Below are 23,035 nucleotides of genomic sequence, written 5' to 3'. Positions count from 1 at the left end.
GGTTTCTTAAACATCCAGAACATATCAAGGTAGGCAATGGGGCTATAGGATAAGAAAATTACACGGAATGGAAATGGAAATGGTGACAGCTGTTCTAAACCAAACATGAACTTACAGCTGATTTCAAATACAGCAAACGATTTGGACTTGAGGTCTTGACTGATCCAAGAAAACCTCTTATTTTCAGGCCAATACCAGTGATCAAATCAAGCTTTTAACAAAGCTGAAGTTTTAAACAAAGCCCTTCAATATTCCTCTTTGAACACATTTAAAAATCTTACCATCTGTTCTAAAAAATGACTATTTTATGTATGATTACATTCTACTAAAATGATGCTAGTTTTTGCCAAAGACCTATAAAGTTAGGAGTACAGCAATTATACCAAGCTGCTGATTCTCCACGAACATGAGGCACTTCAAATGCTTAGGTTTTAGTCTAGGTTTATAGAAGGCTAATTTAATCCTCTGGAAACAGGTTCACCCAAGTTGGTTTCGTTTTTCTACTCCCTTTTCATATTTCGTAGGCACTCTTACACATTTTTTCCTCTCTTCCCACCTTTCCCAAAGGGACTACACTACTTCCAAGGGTTGTTTTACAAGAGTAGAATTAATCAAGAATATGTGCAGTAGCTTTCTGCCCCTTGGTTCTCATTAAGACTAATTTTAAGCTTTGTTACCCCTAGCCCCTAACCAGAATAAAGAAGATGCTTTTTAACCGCAAGTAAAGGTAAAATGTGCGCCAAGCTGTCACAGGAAGGACTTGTTTCTTGGGAACAGAAGGTATTTCAGGAGCATGTTCATTTTATACAAGTGCTGCCTTTACTTAATAACCTTAGAAATAATATTTAGAAGTCAACAGGTATCAAACTTCATTTAAAAATATTACCTAATACCTAAACACAAATAACCACTCTCATTAATACAGGAATAAGTTTGAGCCAATAAAGGGAAAATAAATGTAAACCAAGTTTATTTTGCTTTTTAAGTAGTGTTCTTAAAGCACTACAGCTTGGTAAACAATGTAAATTAGTATAAGTCATCTCAAAAGCCAGAGTTTTGTTTTGTTTTTTAATGAGTTGTTAAAAAGATGCAGCCTATTCTAACAGGATAAATATTTTTAACCATTTCACTTCGAGTTAATGAAGGCTCACAAATGAGCAACACTCCTCATTGAGGAAAACAAAAAGCTGTTGTCGACAAGCGACAGCACACACACACACAAACAAAAAGAACTGTGTAAAAATAACTAACTGTGTTCCCATATTTTTTGAAGTTGCTTTACAATGGGATGATATGCACATGATCTTGCTGCAAACTTGCCAAACAGACTTGTAATACATGTAGCCTAGACAAACAATTCAGTCCAAGAGGTGCTAATTTCAGACAATGCAGCACTATAATAATCCTTTTAACAACGCAATTTGTCTTACTCATTATCTTTTCTTCTAGACTGAAATACAGGCTAGAAAGAAAATGCTCCCTAATTAAAAATTGGTATTGTTTACAGGAAAAATTGTATAATTTTGCATTAGAATTTACAAGTATATGTTCAAATTGAATTTGCCTCCTCCCCCCATCCCAGCCACAAAATGGGCATGAAGTAAAATTTTAAAAAATGCCTTAATTTCCAACTTCATGCAAACTAAATAAAGATGACCAAAACAAAAGCTTAAACAATGGAAGGATATTTCACAGAAAATTTCTTATACAAAAAACACATAAGAAAAAGGGCCACTAGGTGACATTTTAATTTACAAATTGGCATCATTTTGGTCGACAAATATCCAGATGCTGTTTTCATCTGCTAACAGAGTTGCAGAAAAAAGAAAAAAAAAAAAAAACCAGAAAAAGAAAAAAAAAAAAACAAAAAAAAACAACAACAACCCAGCATGACTTCTGACTTTAATCACACATTTCTTCTGGAATTTCATGTGGATTAAGGATGCCAGGGACAGACATTTGAAGTTTATGTTTCTCTTCCTGAGCCTGTCGAAGGGCTGTTTCTCTTTCTTCCAAAAAGAGATCCGATGTATCTTCACCTGCAAACTCCTGTGGGAACAGATAGTTGAAACGTCAACATACTTTAGTAAACTTCAATTCGCAAAATGACTTGCCTTTGGGAAAAAAGAAGTGTAGATAAGCACCTCCCAGTTTACACAAGCAATATAATTTATCCATCAATTACTGAGTTTAAATTATGGTATATTATTTTTATAATTCTACACAACTGAATTAAAAACCAAAGGTGTTAGTTGGGGGGAAAAAAAGATTTCAAAAGAGGGATAGTGTAATGCCATATACAAAATATACTCCACAAGCAATGATACCAAGAAAGACTAACGATCAAGTTTCTATAATTGTCCTCATAGCTGTGTTTCAGACAATTTTCATCCTTTATACACTCTCAACTTTATGAATTAGTTTTTTTTTTTTTACTAATTTTATATTTACAGTAAAAAAAAAACACAAAAAACAAAACCCAACAACAAAACCTTTGTATTTTGGAGGGGAAAAAACCTGCATATCTTATGTGACCAATTCTTTAATAGACATAGATAACATCAACTACTTATGAGTTTCATGGTACTTTTTGTATTTCTTTAAAGCATGATGATACAAGAAAAATCCCTCTTCCCATAAGTAAATGGAGCATTTTAACAGCAGTAAAAATAGGGTGGTATCTGCTAATTATGTTCCCCCTAAAATGAATTCCTTACTAACAAAATGGAAAATCCCAAAAGGAACTACCAATGTGTTTCTTTCACCCATTCCACTCCTTTAAAAATACCCATGGGATTCAATCACAATGTTGCAACAGATATTCTAAAATGAATTATATTAATAAAAAGTTCCCCCGAACATTTCAAACCATTTCAAACCTATCTCCTCTTCCTGGCCTTGACTTTGAAAGTGTTTCCTTCTGTAATCAGTCTCAAAAGAGTAAGACTACACATATTTTAAAAGCCCACTCATTTTGCATTACAAAAAGTGGTCAATTCTGGATGCAAGAATTCAATCAGTATTTAGTCAATACTTCTGCAACTGCAAATAAAATACATACCTTTATCTGTACCAGGAAATCCCTAAGATGTTCCTTGAATGCAGGAATATCCTGATTTAAGCTGAAAAGTCCTGTCACAAAGAGCTTTACTTGAGCACTGCAAGTCAAAACACAATGATTAATTGCTTAAAAAAAAAAAAAAACTTAAAAATTTAAGTTTATTAAAAAGTCTATTTATACTTACTCCTGAAGATGAGGGAATGCAGACTTAAGAAGATTAGCCACATATTCCTGAATAAACATTTGGTTGTTAACTGGATTTCCAGGATTTAATGGTGTACTTATTTTTCCTTCTTCAACCAAATTAAACATATATGCAAGGATAGATGCATGCATTGTCAAACCTGTTAAGAAGGACATCATTAACTTCAAGATATAAGAGCAACCGGAACACATACTTTTATGGCTTTAAATTCTTACCAGCAGTATGTGAGGTGTCTGTCACGACAGAAAAGATATGCTGAAGAATATCACAAAAATAAGTTTGATAGAAACTCTGAGCTGCAGCTTCTTCTTGTGCAACATTTTGTAAGAGTGTAAAAAGTATCTGTAAGCCTAAAATACATATAATGCCAACAACGTTATTACATACTGACAACATTCATGATGGTGTTTCAGCTATTAAACAATTCATTCGAAGTCCATTCGCCCCTCTTTTTTTGCTAATGACAATTATTTGCCTAAATTATCTTGACTCAGTAATGGAGTTAAACTGGAATCAATGTCTGCTAACTTACAGGCTATAATCTAATCATTACCACCTTTCCAGTATTTCTGAAGGTTTAGTTGATTCTCTCTACCTCCACTCCAAAAGCAGTGCAACTGAGTAGATTTTTCTATTACATAAAACAGTTATTATTTAAAAGGAAAACAAATCCTCCAACTATAAACAGTTTTTTTGTTTTATCCTTAGTTAACCCTCAGTGCCACAGAGGAAAAGCATATGGGGAAAAGGAAACACTGGTGAGGATATGGGTGAGTGATGTTCTCCCTGCCTTGAATCTTATGCCCATCTCCCTCTAACTCAATTCTGTCTATGAACTCACTCTGGATCTGATTAAACTGTTTATAGGACTTACTCAGACCTATCTATGGAATTGATGCATTCAAGCAAAACCATGAGAAGTGAAGTGATACCTACCTGTCTACCACTATACACCTACCTGTAAGTGTCTGTACATGGATTGTGGGTTGGTAAGCAAATGAATAAAGAACATCGTTTCTGTGTATTTACCTGTATCTGCTACATTCCTCATAGTATGTTTGAAAGCCCAAATGATGGAATCCAAAACAAGTTTAAATTGTGCAGGTGGAATAGCCAGGAATGCTGGGAAACAATGAGAATTGACAGCCTGAAGTAGTAAGAAAAAGTTCGTTCTGTGCTCAGGATATTCTTCAAAGTCCTAAAAACAAACAGTGGGAACAAAATAAAGTTTCAATGCCTGAATTATGTTAAATGGAAGGGGGAAAGCAAGCCCTAATTCAGTATAAATGTTTGGAGTTGTTAGTGGACCCCGTTAAGATGTGAAAGTCAAACTCAAAAGCTAATAGAATTCACCTGTCAGGGAAGACAAAATTACTATTTATTAGACAAATGAATTACCAAACTGAAAGAATACAAGTTCACCTTATTATAAAGAGAACTCAACAAAACCCACATAAAGACCGTCATATTTTCTAGTAACTCTGAGACTGTTACTACCACTTTTAAGTGACTTTGAGATCACTAATACAGATTAGAAAAATTGTTGTCTACTGTGTAGATGTGTACACTTACATGTACATTTTTTTTCTTCTTGATTAATACATTTTCCCATTCCTTATAAGCACAGACTACACTTTAAAATGGCAGTGACTAAAATGCAGCAAGTATTCAACAAATGCAAGCTGCTATTTGAATAAACAATCTATCAAATTTACTTCTGTAAATTTAAGAAGTATTTTTCTTTTCTAGAAGTTCAAATATTTAATATCAGAGGCTAAAGTTTATGGTGTACTCATAGACAGCCATTATTTATCCTTTTAAAAGTGATAAGGACATACTGCAGAACCTCTCATTATGTAACTGAAATGCAAATCACATACCTTATTTATCATATTCAATGTGCATTCAAAAACAGCATCAAATATTTGAGGTATTTCAGCTGTTATATGTCCTCCTAACTTGTTGACAATAATAGCCATAGTACTAAGCACTTCTGGTTCTCTAGCAGCTGGGACATTTCTCTGATAATCAATGAGAACTGCATCCAACAGAGGAGGAACAAAATTTTCAGCTACCTGTTTAAAAAAAACAAAACAAAAAAACCCACAACTTTTCAATTTTAGTGTAGGCACTTGCTAACTCTTATTAAGCAGCTAGGTCAATGTCATCTGTAAGATTTAATCTAGGTTGATCATCTGCTGAAAACTGGAAACTCCTGTGCTTTAAAAGTTTTTGTATATTAAAACCTTACCAAGAGAAAGCGAGAAATCACAATAGGCTGAGAAGGGCCATGGACACTGCATAGTTTAAATCTGTAATTATTAAAGGAAACTGGGGCCTGACACTCTAAGTATTGTGGCAGGACCAGGATTCTAGGAATACTGTGTGTATGGGATTGGTAACCTCAAAGTAGAGTCCTCCTCACCAATACTGTACCAAGGTACTCATATCTAACCAAAAGCAGACACCCACTCAATGATTTTTTTAATTTAATGAATGCTAGTTGATATTTTAATAATCAGAAATAATAACCATCACTTACTCTCAAAAAAGGAACTGGACTATGCCAGAAAGACTGTGTGTGAGTTTCCAAGATTCTCAATAAATACAGTCTTAGTAAGGCGTAACTTCTATGCTTTTAACAGGTTCTCCATTAAGATGTGCACAATAAATATAACCATCTTTCATTTAACTGAAGATTACTAGTTAGTACGTCCCACCATACAACAAAACAAGTCTAGTTAAGATTTGAAGGATAAGCACAAAATTATTTTTCCTTTTACCTACTTGGTTCCTCTTAACTAGAACTGATTCTCACTTCTTTTTCTTCAAGTTTTATTGAGACATGATTAATGTATAGCACTAAGTTTACTTACATACATGAAATGATTATAAGTTTAGTGAACATCATCATATAGATACAAATAGAATAAAAAACTGTGATGAAAACGTTTAGGATTTACTCTTAAACTTTCTTATATAACATAAGAGCAGTGTTAATTGCATTTATCATGTTTGTACATTACATTCTTAGTACTTATTTATGTTAAAACTAAACGTTACATCTTTTGACTGCCTTCATCCAATTTCCCCTCCCCTCATTCTCCCACCTCTGATAAACACAAATCTGGTATCTTTTTCTATGAGTTCGTTGTATGTTTGTTGATCTACAACACGATGTAACTTCCTGTTACACAGCATAGTGAGTGATTTGGTATTTTTATACATTTCAAATGATCACCACATTAAGTCTAGTTATGATCTGTCACCATAAAAAGTTATGAGTTATTGACTATATTCCCCACGTTATACATTTCATACCCATGACTCATTTATTCTTTCCTCCCCCACCCTGACATTTCTACTCTTAACACTGAAATAATTTATTTTCCTACATACTGGATCTGAAGTGTTTGACTATCTTTGAATTCACAGCCCCAAACCTCAACATAAACCTTAGTTGTAAAACATAATGAGACCCTTCTTATTATCATCACTGATACTCCTGAAATTATTGCCTAAGTTGTTGTAAATTATGAACTTCTCAATTCCTTCAATTCATCCTACTTTTTACTTTCCAATTTTAAATACAGTTCTGATCTCATACATAAACATGTTTAAAACCTTTTGGTATTTAAGCTTGATACCTTGAGAATTTCCCGAAAAAAATTTCCGTATCAATAGGAACAATACTGAAAGTTTAAAATTATGAAAGTAAGTTGCACGGTTGTCAGTGCTACTTCCACACAATAGTGATAAACAGGATAAGATTTTTGGTAATGTTCCCAGGATCAAGAAAATGAAAGGTATACAATAACTAAACATAAATCTCATTTTCCCCAAGTTGAGGCATATGGAGCTGGTTTAGTTTCTGAAAACCATTTAAAACTAACAGGAATAAGAGCGCAAAAGAGACTTTCAAACCTTCAACTAGGAAAGTGCTTACTCCTCCCCACCCACTGAAAAGGCAAACTAATGACAGCTTTGCAAATTGCTCTCAAAGCCATGAGGAAAACAAAAATTTCATCTGAACTCTATCCAAAGAAAAATAAAAACGACCCAATCATCTCAGCTATCTTGTTACATCACCAACCCCCCCACCACTAACAGCAATTTCTTTCGAAGATGGTATATATCTTATTATTTTAATGTACTCAGGGATTCCACTAAATAGAATGTTATAAAATAATGCCAGATGTAAACATCTAAATTACCTTTAAAATAGCTAAACGCATACAGAATATATGCACGTTCCAGAGAATGCAGCATCAACTTTAGAAACAAAAAGCACATCTCACTTACCATCTGTGGATCATTGGACCGGCTCACCCAACCAGATATTAACTTTAAAGTTTCCCTTTTTACTGTTCGCATACTTCTAATCAATGGTTGCTTTGTAACCATCTCACCTAAAAAATACAATCAGGTGGAATCCAACTTAACAACTAAAATTCTACACTGGCAGTTACAGGTACTTCAGATACTATTAGTTCCCATTTACCATTAGAAAACTTAAAAGACAAGAGTACACAGATGAATTTCCTGAGAAAATAAACTAAGACTAATTTTATAGGGGAAAGGGGCCTGTGAGTGGTTAAAAAAATTGTCTAGGATCGCCTGAAACATGGGACGGATTAATTTAAATCTGTGAGAAGTGCTGAATGCTTACGCCAAGGCAGTGAATGCAGAACTGACTTATTAACACATCATTCCATAAGAATTCAGAATCGCTTACCATTAGCTTGAATAGCTGCAGAAATATTTTCACTGAGGCACTTGTATACATTAAGCATATCTAAATAAATTCTCCCAAGCTGAATCACAAACGGGTGTCCAACCGCTTTGCAGGCTCTCACATTTGTTTTCAATATGCTACCAAGTTGCTTGACTGTTTCAGGATCTTTAAGTATATCCACATTCTGCGAAGGACAAAAAACAACTCCATTTAACATATGAGAATTATTCTTGTAGCTAAAGCAAAAAACATTACCCACACTACTCCAAAGCACCATCACATTTATAATGTTAAATGGTGAAACTAATGCAAAAGTCTTCATTACTAAAAACAGAGCAAAATATTCCCAATTTTGCATCAAAACAGAATAAAAATACTACAATTTTTTCAATGTGCAAAAGTACACATAAAAGCACTTATGGGGCTTCCCTGGTGGCGCAGTGGTTGAGAGTCCGCCTGCCGATGCAGGGGACACGGGTTCGTGCCCCGGTCCGGGAAGATCCCACATGCCACGGAGCAGCTAAGCCCGTAAGCCATGGCCGCTGAGCCTTCGCGTCCGGAGCTTGTGCTCCGCAACAGGAGAGGCCACAACAGTGAGAGGCCCGCGTACCACCAAAAAAAAAAAAAGCACTTATGGATCAGATATACATGTCAAAGGTACTAAATTTATTACTTCTGTAAATATAATTTTCTCAATTTCCATTAGAACTTTTACAAAAAGTAATAAAACTTACTTTGGTTGCTTGCTGGATTATGCTATCCCAAACCTGATTAGGAAGTAGCATGTATTTTTCTATCAAATGTTCCTGTACTGTTTGGTCTGTTTGTGCACCAATCATGTACCCCACAGCTTCATAAAATGTATGGACCTATGTTAAAAGGCAGACATTTTACTTGCATGCATCATAATAAGGAAAACCACACACAAACAATCCACATATACACTTAAAACTAATTTTGTTAAAGTGTCAGAAATAATTTATATTAAGTATGAAAACAGCCTAACAAACTTTTGGTTGAATTTCTGCCTCACTATAAAAACCTAACCACAGAAACACTTGAACTGAATTCAAGAGTGGCTTTCTTTCTATTCCCATTAATAAATTCTCATTAAAACAGTAGTTATTTTCTAAGAAAAATATGCTTGCTGATCCACATACCTGTTGAGGCTGAAGATCACAAATTATAGTGTTAATGTTGTTCAAAATCTCATCAATAAATGGCATTACTTCTCCAACCTGAACCTGAACGAAATGCCTGCGGCACTTTTGAGCTATTTTAATGAAAGTATCACAAGCCATGTCTTGGACTCCATCATGGGTCTCTAACAACACAAAAACAATTATCAAAAAAATTTTCAAAAAAAATTTCCATTTTTTATTCAGCAAAACTAAATAAAATATATTAAGCAAATAGGATTTACCATGCATGAATTCAAAGAGCTTGTTAACTACAGTCTTCAAGAATTTCCAGTGAGCTCTTAAAAACCGTGGATATTGACCTACTATGTACATGATATTTGATGCAATAATAGCTTTATTATCTTTGCCTCTTTTCTGTTCACATAATCCTAGTAGATCCTGTAAAATAAGACAAATTTCAGTCATTTGTAATAAAATACACTTAGCTAAAGTTCCAGTTCATACCTATCTCTTACATACCTTTATAACAGTAACAAGAAATCGTTTTTCATCCTCTTCATGCATTGCTCCACTAATGGAGCCTATCGCCCAACACAATGTATTCAAATTTTTCCATGACCACTCTGTACCATTCACTTGATTGTGAAGCTTCTCAGTCATTATTCTTTCTGTATCTACATAATCCAGATGAGTAAGATAAACTACAAGGAAAAAAATTCCAAATGTTTCAAATTGCAAAACTTAATGAGCAAAAAGATTTTTACTAAGACTAATAGCACATTAATAAGGATGGCTATTAACAGATTGAGAACCTAAGCATGCCATATTTCCTAAAAAAGTATTTCCACCCCAAACTGAATTACAAAGATGAAGATTAAATTAACAGTATTTATTAACTTACCTAATGTTTCTCTCATATTCTTATACAAATTTATGGAATCTGTATCCTTCATGAATTCTCTTACAACTTCTCCCTGATCATTTTCTACAACTAATACTTCCTCTGGTTTAGCCATTCGACTAACCATCAGTAAACGGACCTATTCAACAATAAACAAGAGAAACAAATCTGTTAGATCTTTGAAATCAGTTACATCAAATGTAACCCCCACTCCCACTTAACACCAACATACCAAACAAAATTATTCCCACAATATAAAAGAATAAATAACATGGATAAAAATCAATTGTTGGGCTTCCCTGGTGGCGTAGCGGTTGAGAGTCCGCCTGCTGATGCAGGGGACACGGGTTCGTGCCCCGGTCCGGGAGGATCCCACATGCCGCAGAGCGGCTGGGCCCGTGAGCCTGCGCGCTCCGCAACGGGAGAGGCCCCAACAGTGAGAGGCCCGCATACCGCAAAATAAAATAAAATAAAATAATCAATTGTTAACTTTCTTGCATCTCATTTTCATTCCTAAGAAACTCACAGGTGGTGCTTGGATAGATTTAGCCAAAAAATAAAAGCCAGTATTTGCATCCGGTCCCCCAAATCACAGGAAGCACATTCAATCACCCACTACTGTTACCTTGGACAACACAGGCAAATACAGCTGCCTCCTGGGAGGAACATCAAAATGTTGACTTCCAGATAGCAATGGAGAGGCAGATGTTGAGAATGGGCTCTCTCTATAGAGTTCAGCTGCCAGATGGTTCCAGTACTCAAGACAAATCTTAAAGATTTCGGTTTCCTCTACTTCGGATACCAACAACATATAATGAAGGGCCTACATAGGAGACCAAAACTATTAAAACAATCCTTAGACGTTACTAACCAACCTCAAACTGCTTTCCATTTGCTACGTTAACGGGAAATAAAAACTCATGTTGCATTCTGTACAACTCTGACATTTCATTATTCATCAAACAGACAACAGAAATTCTCTAGGAACAACTGTGCTTTCTTCTGACATGTCCTAGGACGTGTCAAGAAACTTACGTGATTGTAAAAAGGTATGGACATTAAAAGACATTTGGTAATAGCAAAAAGGTAGAAATAATCCAAATGTTCAACAGATGAACGGACACAAAACTTGACGTTTATCCATACAAAGTATTATTCAGCCATGAAAGGGATTAAGTACTAATACATGCTGTAACATAGTAACATGCTAAGTGAAAGAAACCAATGACAAAAATCAGTATGTTATGATTCCATTTATGTGAAAGGTTCAGAATAGTTAAATCCATTGAGATGTAAAGCAAATTACTGGTTGCTAGGGACTGGAGGGTAGAGCGGATTGAGGGAGTGACTGTTTCAATGGGTACATCATCCTTTGTGGGTGATGAAAATGTTTTGGAATAGGTAATGGTCGACAACACTGTGAATGTACTAAATGCCACTGAATCAAACAATTTACAATGGATAGTTTTATGTTATGTAAATTACATCTCAATTTTAAAATAAGGTCTTTAGACTTTTCATCTTAGAAATGACAAATCTGCACACGCTTTAGGAATTTTCATTATAAATTATTGATCTGGTATTGAGTAGAACACAAAAATCGTGACACTTGGCTTTTAACAACTATAATTCAGAATTGGCAACATATATTTATATTACACAGACAAGTAACAGGTAAGATACGTTAAAAGGTACAGGAATTTTTAGGACAAAGTTGTACTTTAAGTTTTTATTATTAATTTCAGAAGCCAAAGGCTCCATAAAGCCTACCTCCATGAGTGTTTCCCTGAGATTTAATCTTTTTTCTATAAGTTGACCATGTTCTTTAAGAAAGGTGCAGAGAAACAAACTGAGATTTTGAATAAAGTTCTGTTCATCATCCTTTCCATTCGAGTATGCAAGTCGAATATTGGTATTTAAAGGAAGCATCTGCGAGGTTAAATATGGATCATAAGCCCTTCATTTTAAAAACAAAGATACTACATTTAAGTTCTAAATTTCCACCACCCTTTTACTAATTTTAAAATATACGGAGTGGGACTTCCCTGGTGGCACAGTGGATAAGACTCCAAGTTCCCAATGCAGGGGGCCCAGGTTCGATCCTTGGTCAGGGAACTAGACATGTATGCCACAATAAAGAGTTCACATGCCACAACTAAGGAGCCCGCCTGCCATAACTAAGACCCAGTGCAACCAAATAAATTTTTTTTAAAATACAACAAAAAAACCATATGGAGTTAAACAGCTTATTCTCCCCTAGAATGCCTTGGTCTATTATATCCATTTTTGTAACTTGCTGTCCTAGCTTTTGATTTTTTTTTTAAAGTTGCAAGTAGTAAAATTTCCTCAAAGATTATGCTTTGACATATTCCCTACATCAGAGTTTTCCCACCTAGGGTCATTAAAAATGTAAAAATAGTTGATTCAGATCACTAACATATATAGTAATATAGTTTTGTGATTAACCTTCTAGATAATTTCATATACACCTAGTCAGACTAACACTTGGCTAATCCCTTCATTTAAGAGATAAAAGGTCAAAGGCAGAACTGATATTAAACCCCAGGTTACTAAGCCTCTAAATTCTGTAGAAATAAATTACCATGACACTCCCAGAGAATTTACTTCAAGGAATTTTCAAAATGTTCATAAAAATTTCTAGCTTACCCTTCATTTTATATAATAAATATACAATCACATTACAGCTCATCTATTTATGGTAAGCTGTGCTGAAATGGTTCAACTCAAACCCAACATTTTCTAAGGCACTAAAATTGTTTAGTCAGTTTTTAAGGGTGTTGTATTACCTGTTTTAGCTGCATCATTGTCAGCGTAAATAGCGTTACAAATTGTTCCTCATACTGGCTTACACTCACACCAGCAATCTCAGTGAGGCACTTCAGAGAGACATTTCGAAACATTGGAACATTCAGGAACTATTTTAATTTAAAAAAAGGGGGTGGGGTGGGGGGGAAGGAAGCATAAAATTAAACGGCCTGAAGCACTTTACTTAAAATTAACAATTAAAAAAATAACAAAGGATTTAAAAATCAGGAACACAGAGGAAAAATATCAGGCAAATAGGTGGTGATAGGGTTTTTTGGCACATATATTTTAAGAAAATTTCATTATCCATCCAATAGACAGTAAATGCTTTAGTAGTATACTGTGCTTTCTTTTGATGTGTCCTCAGACACCTGGAAAACACAAAGTTGCTTAGAAACTTTCCCCACAGTCTATTACATGACTTTTAAAGACATCATGTTTTCTGTATAATCTAAAAAGACTTTAATTGTTTAGGATTCTAAGAGATGGGCAATACACCTAGGATTAATAACGTGTGGAAAAATTGGCTCTTTCATATTTAACTGTTGAGAAGGTATAAAAATAGCCTCCCATTGGGTGTGGCAATTTGGTAAGCGTCAGAAGCCTTAAAAATGGACATACCTATTGATCCAATACTTACATGTATTAAAATTTATACCAAATATTTGGACAAGTGCATAAATGTCCAGTATTTCCTGCACTACTGTTGACAATGGCAAACAATTTAAAATAAACTGTCTATGGATAAAATGGTGGCTCTAACATAGTAAATTCAGATTAGAACATGACCATATCAAGCCCTCAACTACAAAGCCCCAAACGTAAGTTATAATAGTCTGCTTTTATAAGGTCTTAATTAAATACATAATTTATTCATTATATCTGATTAGAAAACATCTGGAAATACAACCAGTTGGTAACTATATCTGGATGAACAATTATAAGACTTTACATAGGTATTACATCCTACTGCAACTAAAAGGAAACCAAATTCATTATTTTTCACATACAATTTGGGAGACTGCCTGGTATGAGTGGCAGAATCATAAAATTCTGACACGGTTTTTAAGAATTAGTAGTTGAAACTACAGAAAAGTTCTTCTGAGCAATTTCCTCATCTTGGAAACAAAGCTGATTATGGCTGTGAATGTGGAATGGTTTTAATATTCAAAAGAGCATTACAAATTAAGAAAATACACACCACTATCCAGTGATAAATATAACTGAAATGTATTCACTATACCTTATAAATTAACGTGCTGATTAACTTGGTCTCAAAAATATATCCAAGTGGAATCCAGTTAAGAAATCTGAGCAACGTTTCCAAAGTTGCATGTACAAGTGGAGCATTTTGGGAATTTTCCTACAACAAAAACATGATTGTAAATTATCTTCCTATATAATTAATTAGTTTTTAAAATGAAATTAAAAGCACTTACCATCACAAACTGACAAAGCTGAAAAATTTGTGAGAATTCATTGCACATGCTAAAAAAATAAAAAATTGATCAGTTTAGAACACACATAGAAATGAACACTGTAATTATTTACATACTAACATTTCAGCAGCCACTGAAAACTTGAGTTACTTCTATTTATAAACACAGATATCAATAACTTCATCGAAAGTTACAAAGCTATTAAAACTATGTGTAAATATCTCTTAAAACTCACCTATAAATAGCACTTAATTTCATTTCTTGAAGGTTTGGTTTTCATGTCATCTTTACTCTATTAGAATAATTTCAATCACATCACATCTTTTATTTATGTTTTTGTTTTTTGTTTTGCAGTACGTGGGCCTCTCACTGTTGTGGCCTCTCCCGTTGCGGAGCACAGGCTCCGGACGCGCAGGCTCAGCAGCCATGGCTCACGGGCCCAGCCGCTCCGCGGCATGTGGGATCTTCCCGGACCGGGGCACGAACCCGTGTCCCCTGCATTGGCAGGCTGACTCTCAGCCACTGCGCCACCAGGGAAGCCCCTTTTGTTTATTTTTTTAAAATTCGGCCACACTGCCTGGCATGTGGGATCTTAGTTCCCCAAGCAGGTATCGAACCCACGCCCCCTGCAGTGGAAGCGCGGTGTCTTAACCACTGGACGGCCAGGGAAGTCCCTCAACCTAGTCTTTTAAATCAAGACAGTCAAAACAGAACTCTCCAAAATGAGAGAAGTGGTGTTCGATATATCCTCAAACCTAAAATGTGCTTATACACCTAAAATGTGCTTATACACCAAACCAGAGAAAAAATCCTAAATTCTGAAGCTAGTCTGAATACATAAAGGTAAAAAACATTTCTGTTCCCTAATGACTAAACACATTTTTATTACTATGTTGAAGAAAATAAAATCTGGCATGTTCCTGGTGTTAACTATAGGGAAACTGATAAAATGTAGGAATATTAAGAATAAAGTAGACATCTGGACACAAGTCATATCCTTGGACCTATGATTAACTAGACATCATATGAATCAGATTCCAAAGAGTTTTTTGGGAATTCTTAACCTATATTCCTTCCACATGACATGCATGAAGTTAATTTTGCTATAACGTCATACATATTTTTCAAGCCTCCATATTTAGATTAGGCCACTTTAGCACTATTTAAATTTGTAGTAGAAAAGAATTAGGTGTATTAACTTTTAATAATCATAGTTCTTAAAAATTTACAATCTATCTCCAAATTCCTTGAAATTGCTAGATAAATTACTTAAAAATTCCAAAACAATTACTTGCCTGTCTTTTAAATGCTTAGCTTTCACTTGGGTTATCTGCCCACTAGAGAAATCAAATACTTCTTCACTCAAGAGTTTCAGAATCACCATATTATTCTGACAGAGACTTTCACTGGTCCTACTTGCTCCAACAATGTCACTGATAAAAGTTGGCCAATGTTTTGGCCATTCTTGTTTCAGTATCTAAAATAAGATAGGAAATGTTAATTTCATTTCACTTGTCAATGGTAAAGAAAACAAACTTCATAGAAATTGCGTGATACCAAAAGCAGGAGCAAATATCAACCACCTTTCATTTTCTTCCCCTTTATTAAGACAGGAAATGTGCTGCTCTCTATAGAATGTACAGAGTAGAAACTACAACACAAAGTTCTGTGTCTCAAATGCCCTGTTCCTCCTCTCAATAATCCTGATTCGTCTAATCTAGCTCTAATGTGTATGCATATCAATATTTGCCAGATATGTGCAAATTATCCTAAGAGACTATAAGATCTAACTCTAAATGATAAAAAGGTGATGGGCAGGGAAAGATATTTTCTTTGGCTGGAATCTGGGCCTTGAAATATAGGTAGGGCTTGGAGATAAGAAATTTGGAAGAAAAGCAGCATTATCGTTGGGGACAGAATCATCTTTGACCAAAAGCCTAATGGACTTATTCAATTTTAAGGTCTGTACTGTTGATTCTGTATGCTAGGGATTTCCCAACAATATTCTGTAATAGCACCTGTTAAGTAAGAGGTAAGTAACTTAACCTCTTTGGACTCCTCCCTCTTCCCATTCAGAGATACGCTAACAACAAGAAGTTCTCAATAAAAGCTAGTTTAACTTAGTGAAAATCCAAGTGTTTAGGAAAACCCAATGTTTCTATAACTTATTAAATTAAAAAAAATCTGTTTTTCCCTCACATACTAATTAATGTTCTCAAGAAATTTTTTGGACATATTATTAAAGGTAGGTAAACTTAAAATTTCTGACTTTAGAAATATAGAAAGATTAAAAAACAGGCTAAGTATAGAGATCAATTAAAGGGATGCTTGAATTCAAAGGCAATTTTTTCAATGAATTAATAAGACTGAGATAGTGGACATGGAAAGGAAACATGCACAGTATGAGACAGATGAGAAAAATTTTTTTTTATTTTAATAGATCTTTATTGGAGTATAATTGCTTCACAATACTGTGTTAGTTTCTGTTGTACAGCAAAGTGAATCGGCCATATGTATACATATGTCCCCATATCCCCTCCCGCTTTAGCCTCCCAATCCCACCCCCTCTAGGTCACTGCAAACCACCGAGCCAATCTCCCTATGCTATGCTGCTGCTTCCCACTAGCTAACTATTTTACATTCGGTAGTGTATATATGTCGATGCTACTCTCACTTCGCCCCAGCTTCCCCCTCCCACCCTGTGCCAAGTCCATTCCCTATGTCTACATCTTTATTCCTGCCCTACAACTAGGTTCATCAGTACCACTTTTTTTTTTAAAGATTCCATATATATTCATTAGCATACAGTATTTGTCTTTCTCTTTCTGACTTAAGTATGACAGACTCTAGGTCTGGCTGGACTCACTGCAAATAACTGAATTTCGTTTCTTTTTATGGCTGAGTAATATTCTATTGTATATATGTGCCACATCTTCTTTATCCATTCATCTGTTGATGGACATTTAGGTTGGTTCCATGTTCTGGCTATTGTAAATAGTGCTGCAATGAACATTGTGGTACATGTATCTTTTTGAGTTATGGTTTTCTCTGGGTATATGCCCAGTAGTGGGATTGCTGGGTCATATGGTAGTTCTATTTCTGGTTTTTTAAGGAACCTCCATACCGTTTTCTATAGTGGTTGTAATAATTTACATTCCCACCAACAGGGTAGGAGGGTTCCCTTTTCACCACACCCTTTCCAGCATGTATTGTTTCTAGATTTTTTGATAATGGCCATTCTGACCAGTGTGAGGTGATACCTCATTGTAGTTTACATTTGCATTAGATGAGAAATTTTTTAATGAGTTCAATCCATATTGGAGCCAAAGAAGTGAAGGTTTTACAGTACCATATCTGATGTTTCCTACCACAGCATATTAACAATTTTAAATGCTAGACAGCAGGCTATTGTAATTACTGTGAAGATTACTATCACTACTCTGCAAGATGTTAGTTTAGTTATTCGATAAAAGTAGGTTAGACTATTTGTTCAACCACTCAGCCTGAAGTGAAGCACTTAATCCTTCTCAGGGAAACAGTGTGTCAACTAAAAACTTACCTGAACAAGAATCATATTTAATTTCCCGATATATACCTTTTCCTTCTAAGAAAAGAAAAAATTTTAGATTAAATGAGGACTTAAAATAGATACATAAATAACAAATGTAGGCAACCCACACCCCCACAGAGAGAAAAAAAAAAGACTGCAGATCTATTGTAAATGATTGTGCATATATGTGTCTGTATGTCTGTGACAGAAGTGGGTTTAAGTTGAAGACCCAATATTTAAATGATTTTATACTCTCACAATAATCTGCAAAAAAGCTCTTACCTCTACACAAGTTGGGTCAGATGACGTCTTGATAATGAGGCCAACAACATATTTTTTTATCCCTATTAAAAAAAAATTATTCAACACTTTCATAGCATGCTAATACATCTTCAGGAACCAAAAAAACCGGGGGTGGGGGAGGGCAGAGTAAAGTCAGATGATACACCTGAATCCCATCTCCAATTATGGCATTTTTGAAAAATGCCAATTAGTTTAGTGTACTATTCCTTTAATTTTTAGTTTTTGTTAAACTTTACAAAATATTGGTTTAACAATTAGGAACTACTGTATTCTAAGATATTCTTTAATGTTAGACAGTCAAGTATACCAAGCTGTGATTTTTAAATTAAAAACAAACCAAAACAAAAAACCCCATAAAGGACTAAGGTATTGTTCATTTAAATAAACACATTATTTTTGTGGGTTAAAACTACAAAAACCTTTAAGACATAACTTTGTGAGCACTATAAATAAGTTTATGTAAAATTTATAAATCAAGGTCAGATGTTAATCTTTTTCAGATTTATTTTAATTATAGCATTAAGCTAATCCTATAAGTAATTTTAACTTGTTTGTCCTACAATGTAGGAAAAAACAGAGTTAAGGAGGAAGTTTGTTTTTGTTTTTTTTGCGATACGCGGGCCTCTCACTGTTGTGGTCTCTCCCGTTGCGGAGCACAGGCTCCGGACGCGCAGGCTCAGCAGCCATGGCTCACGGGCCCAGCCGCTCCGCTGCATGTGGGATCTTCCCGGACTGGGGCACGAACCCGTGTCCCCTGCATCGGCAGGCGGACTCTCAACCACTGCGCCACCAGGGAAGCCCAAGGAGGAAGTTTTTATTTGTAGTAGTCTTTACTTAAGGGTACCTTAATAGTATAATCTGTTCTTAACAGTTAAGACTTCATGCCTTTTATTCTTTCAACAGTTGACTTCATGCCTTTGATTTTAATTTGCATCATTCAGAATTTACTTGGCATCTACTACAGCTCCCCTCAAAATTTAAAGTAATGTGGTACACTTACATTAACATATCCAAAGGGTCTGAAACAGATTCCCTAATCCAACAAATTATTATTTCCCACTACAAAGAATAAAGACTATTCTCACAACTGTTTAATAATTTAGGTTTTGCCACCAAATGACTTATGAAGATTTTCGAATTTTCAAAGCTATCTGAACTTCAAAAATACAGATAAAGGTTTTACTAAACTGTGTGTACCAAGTCTCATCTAACAAATCTACAACACTGGACTCAATATCCACTGAGAAGGAATATGCTAAGAAATTTACCCATAAGGGGTTAGCCAGAAATTTAGTCAACTTGAAGGCAACAAAGTGCTTATTTGATTGTAAAACTACCTTAATATAGTAATCTTCATAAGCTAAAACAACCTTCAAAAAATCATTAATAAATAATTTCCTAATTGCAGAAAAATTTCATAAGTACAATAAAGCCACAAAGTAAGGATTATTCATCAACTGAAAATGTAATGTTAAGTATTAAAAATGTTCACAATATAAGAATCATTTAAAAAACCTGCCTGCCACGTGCCAAAAACTTAACTGTTATATACAAACACATACAATCTGCTGAAAACTACGTTATTGACATTTTAAAAATTTCTACATTAGGCAAAGACCACAGTACTAATTGTTGCAGACAATATCCACCAATGAATGAATGCTAGAACAAATGGGCAACACTTTCAGGAGAAATTCATTATCTGCACACTGTCAAATTATCTTCCCAAGATATTTTTCACTTTCAAAGTGGAAAATAGTAAACCTGTAAATAGAAAACCAGTGGGCACCAACATAACTGATAAAGATTAATAATAAATGAATAATTAAACATATTGACATCATGTACCCCCGGTTTGGTGGACTGAGGACACATCACCTGTGTGGTATTCTTGCTCCAAAATCTTGAACCCCAGTCTAATCATGAGAAAACAACAGACAAAACTAAATTCAAATACACTACAAAATAACTGACCAGAACTCATCAGTGTCAAAGACATATCAAGCAGAAATTAAGAACTGTCACAGATTAAGGAGACTAGAGACACAACTAAATAAATTGTAGACTAGGAAAAGGACAAGAGAGACAACTTGTGAAATTTGAATTAAGGTCCATAATTCAGTTAATAGTACTGAACCAATGTTAAATGTTTGGTTGTGATAATTTTATTATGGTTGTCTAAGTTGTTAAAAGGATAAACTAAGAGGTGTAAGTACATTCTGTACTTTTTGGGTCAATGTTTCTATTGTCTAAAATTATTTTAAAAAAACGAGGCTTTGTGGACACACAAAATAAAATCAGATCTAGATTCAATAAGGTGATTAAAACAAAGAAACAAACCGACTAGGGGAACAAGTTTTATTTTAAAATGAGTGCTAAATCATACCATTTAGTTAGGTTAACCCACACAACAATCTCATGTCCTTAATATCCACTAGATCAAATCAAAACAATTCTGGGGCTTCCCTGGTGGTGTAGTGGTTGGGAATCCGCCTGCCAATGCAGGGGACACGGGTTTGATCCCTGATCCTGGAAGATCCCACATGCTGTGGAGCAACTAAGCCTGAGCTCTAGAGCCTGCGAGCCACAACCACTGAAGCCCGCGTGCCTAGAGCCCATGCTCCGCAGCAAGAGAAGCCACCACAATGAGAAGCCCGCGCACCGCAACGAAGAGTAGCCCCCGCTCACCGCAGCTAGAGAAAGCCCGTGTGTAGCAATGAAGACCCAACACAGCCAAAAAAAAAAAAAAAAGTGAACATTTTGGGCTTCCCTGGTGGCGCAGTGGTTGAGAGTCCACCTGCCAATGCAGGGGACACAGGTTCATGCCCTGGTCCGAGAAGATCCCACATGCCATGGAGCGGCTGGGCCCGTGAGCCATGGCCGCTAAGCCTGCGTGTCTGGAGCCTGTGCTCCGCGACAGCAGGGGCCACAACAGTGAGAGGCCCGCTTACCATCAAAAAAAAACACACAAAAAAAGCAATTCTGATATTGTTGACCCTCCTGTTCTTTACAGATGAATTACTGTCATTAAGACCCCTAAAAAGTTAAGGAACCAAGGGGGGGAAAGTGGCCAGGGGTGGGATGAATTGGGAGATTGGGATTGACATATGTATAAAATAGATAACATTAATAAGAACCTGATGTATAAAAAAATAGAATAAAATTCAAAAAAATTAAGGAAAAGGGCCATTATAAACAAATAAAAAAGCACCCCTCTGAAACCTCTAATATAGGCAAAAACGTGGTTTAAACAAAACCAAAAATACAGCCTACTCTCTTAGATTAAATGACTGACAATACCAAATAAGACATTCAGTAGTTTTCTTCTAAATCTGTCATAAGGAACAAGAGTAGAACTACAATTCCTGCCTCTGGTTGAAACATGTATGAGTTTTGAGGCTTTTCTCAGCCTCGGAGAATAAGAAAACAGGATCAAACTGATCCTTCACTCTTCTGTTATAAATTAAATCAATTAAATACCTTCTCCCCCTTTTTTTAGAGGCTTCTGAAATTCACCCGTAGATGGAGTGAAGAATAAAAGATGAAAGCAGGAAAAATGTGAAATAAGTAATTTAAAAAACCCAAAAAACTACAAGGATCTAAGAGACAATGAAGTCTCTGAGACTTTAAAAAGACTTTAAAGTCTCTTAATTTAACGTCACTCTATAATGATCAGTACTTCCATCCATCCAAAGCATTGAAACTATACGTAAACAACACCTTTTTGATCAAGTACTGCTGCATACAACTGTCTGTTTAGAATCTCCTACTGCTATGTAGCTTATCTGATTAAGTACCATAACTCCTTTCCCCAAATTCCGTCCCATGGTTTACCCAGAATTAAAAAAATAAAAGCAGTTCAATTAAGAAAAAGTTTACAATTGTAAACTGAACCTATATAAAGAAATGGTGGGAGTTCCCTGGTGGCCTAGTGGTTAGGATTCTGGGCTTTCATTGCATGGCGTGGGTTCAATCCCTGGTTGGGGAACTAAGATTCCACAAGTCACACGGCACGGCCAAAAAAAAAAAAAGGTGTCACACATACCAAGGGAGAAAAGTCAAATGTTTACAAGTAGCAGAGAAAGCTCAGCTTCTGAGATTTAACAGAAAATACTTCAATCCCAGTGTCTATTTATTCTTTGTGCCAAAAGAATTAGTCGTCTGCCAGTTGCAAAAGTGACATTTATGTAAAACAAATTTCTTAAAACAAGAACTACCTTTACAAGATTTCATATCCAATAAAAACCATACTAATCAGAAATTATCTGTTTCCAATTAGTCAGAAAGTGTATGTGAAGAGACTAGGATATTCCTTCCAGCAGCCTTCTAAGCTCTTCCTTGGGAATAAGGAAAACTTGAAATATATATATATTAAAAACACAAACTGAAGAACATTTCAGGGAAGAGTTCTCTTACAATAGTTTGTATGCCTTTGACAAACACAATTATGCTCTTATATGGTTACTAAGTTTTTCAAAGGACTCCTACAATGATCTAGCATACTTATATCCATAGCCCCCCATCCCGTTCTTCTAAATATGAACAAAAAAATTCACTTCCAAAGTTATTGAAGTCCTTTGAATTATTTATTGAAAAGGAATACTTTTTTTTAAAAAGGACCAGTCACGTATAATTTCTTCAAAACAAGGTACACTAGTATAAAAATGCCTAACTACTCACCGGAAGGCAGCTTATGGCACATGAATGCTCCTTATCCAAGAGTTTATGCATGCATCTTTTATAATCCAACTCTATTTTCTCAAAGTCAAGAAAAATTTCTTTGACAGTCCCATTTCAAATAAAAACAAAGCAATACCAAATAGCCTACACAATCCTGTAAGTTGATAGTATCAACATTAGCTAGCTAAAAAGC

The 23,035-nt window shown here is 35.2% G+C and overlaps 1 protein-coding gene across 3 annotated transcripts in view; it reads right to left on the bottom strand.

Annotated features, from left to right (window-relative positions):
• Positions 1–953: 953 nt before the first annotated feature.
• The window catches only part of XPO1 (exportin 1), a 44,084-nt gene continuing 22,002 nt past the window's right edge, over positions 954–23,035 (bottom strand). For all 3 annotated transcript variants that reach the window (XM_019942884.3, XM_033838481.2, XM_019942886.3), the window contains 21 exons: positions 18,142–18,203; positions 17,869–17,913; positions 15,605–15,786; positions 14,310–14,358; positions 14,114–14,233; positions 12,852–12,980; positions 11,815–11,973; positions 10,670–10,867; positions 10,045–10,183; positions 9,663–9,844; positions 9,425–9,581; positions 9,162–9,325; positions 8,736–8,870; positions 8,002–8,185; positions 7,569–7,675; positions 5,147–5,341; positions 4,296–4,464; positions 3,482–3,616; positions 3,246–3,405; positions 3,062–3,158; positions 954–2,049 (listed from right to left, as the gene is read on the bottom strand). In XM_019942884.3, the coding sequence (XP_019798443.1) occupies positions 1,903–2,049; positions 3,062–3,158; positions 3,246–3,405; positions 3,482–3,616; positions 4,296–4,464; positions 5,147–5,341; positions 7,569–7,675; positions 8,002–8,185; positions 8,736–8,870; positions 9,162–9,325; positions 9,425–9,581; positions 9,663–9,844; positions 10,045–10,183; positions 10,670–10,867; positions 11,815–11,973; positions 12,852–12,980; positions 14,114–14,233; positions 14,310–14,358; positions 15,605–15,786; positions 17,869–17,913; positions 18,142–18,203 (2,915 nt within the window). In that variant the 3' untranslated portion in view covers positions 954–1,902. The remainder of the gene's footprint in view (positions 2,050–3,061; positions 3,159–3,245; positions 3,406–3,481; positions 3,617–4,295; positions 4,465–5,146; positions 5,342–7,568; positions 7,676–8,001; positions 8,186–8,735; positions 8,871–9,161; positions 9,326–9,424; positions 9,582–9,662; positions 9,845–10,044; positions 10,184–10,669; positions 10,868–11,814; positions 11,974–12,851; positions 12,981–14,113; positions 14,234–14,309; positions 14,359–15,604; positions 15,787–17,868; positions 17,914–18,141; positions 18,204–23,035) is intronic.

Source organism: Tursiops truncatus, chromosome 14 (genome assembly GCF_011762595.2).
Source record: "Tursiops truncatus isolate mTurTru1 chromosome 14, mTurTru1.mat.Y, whole genome shotgun sequence".
NCBI classification, from domain to species: domain Eukaryota; kingdom Metazoa; phylum Chordata; class Mammalia; order Artiodactyla; family Delphinidae; genus Tursiops; species Tursiops truncatus.
The sequence above is the reverse complement of the archived record's forward strand: the minus strand, read 5'-3'. Positions and strand labels throughout refer to the sequence as shown.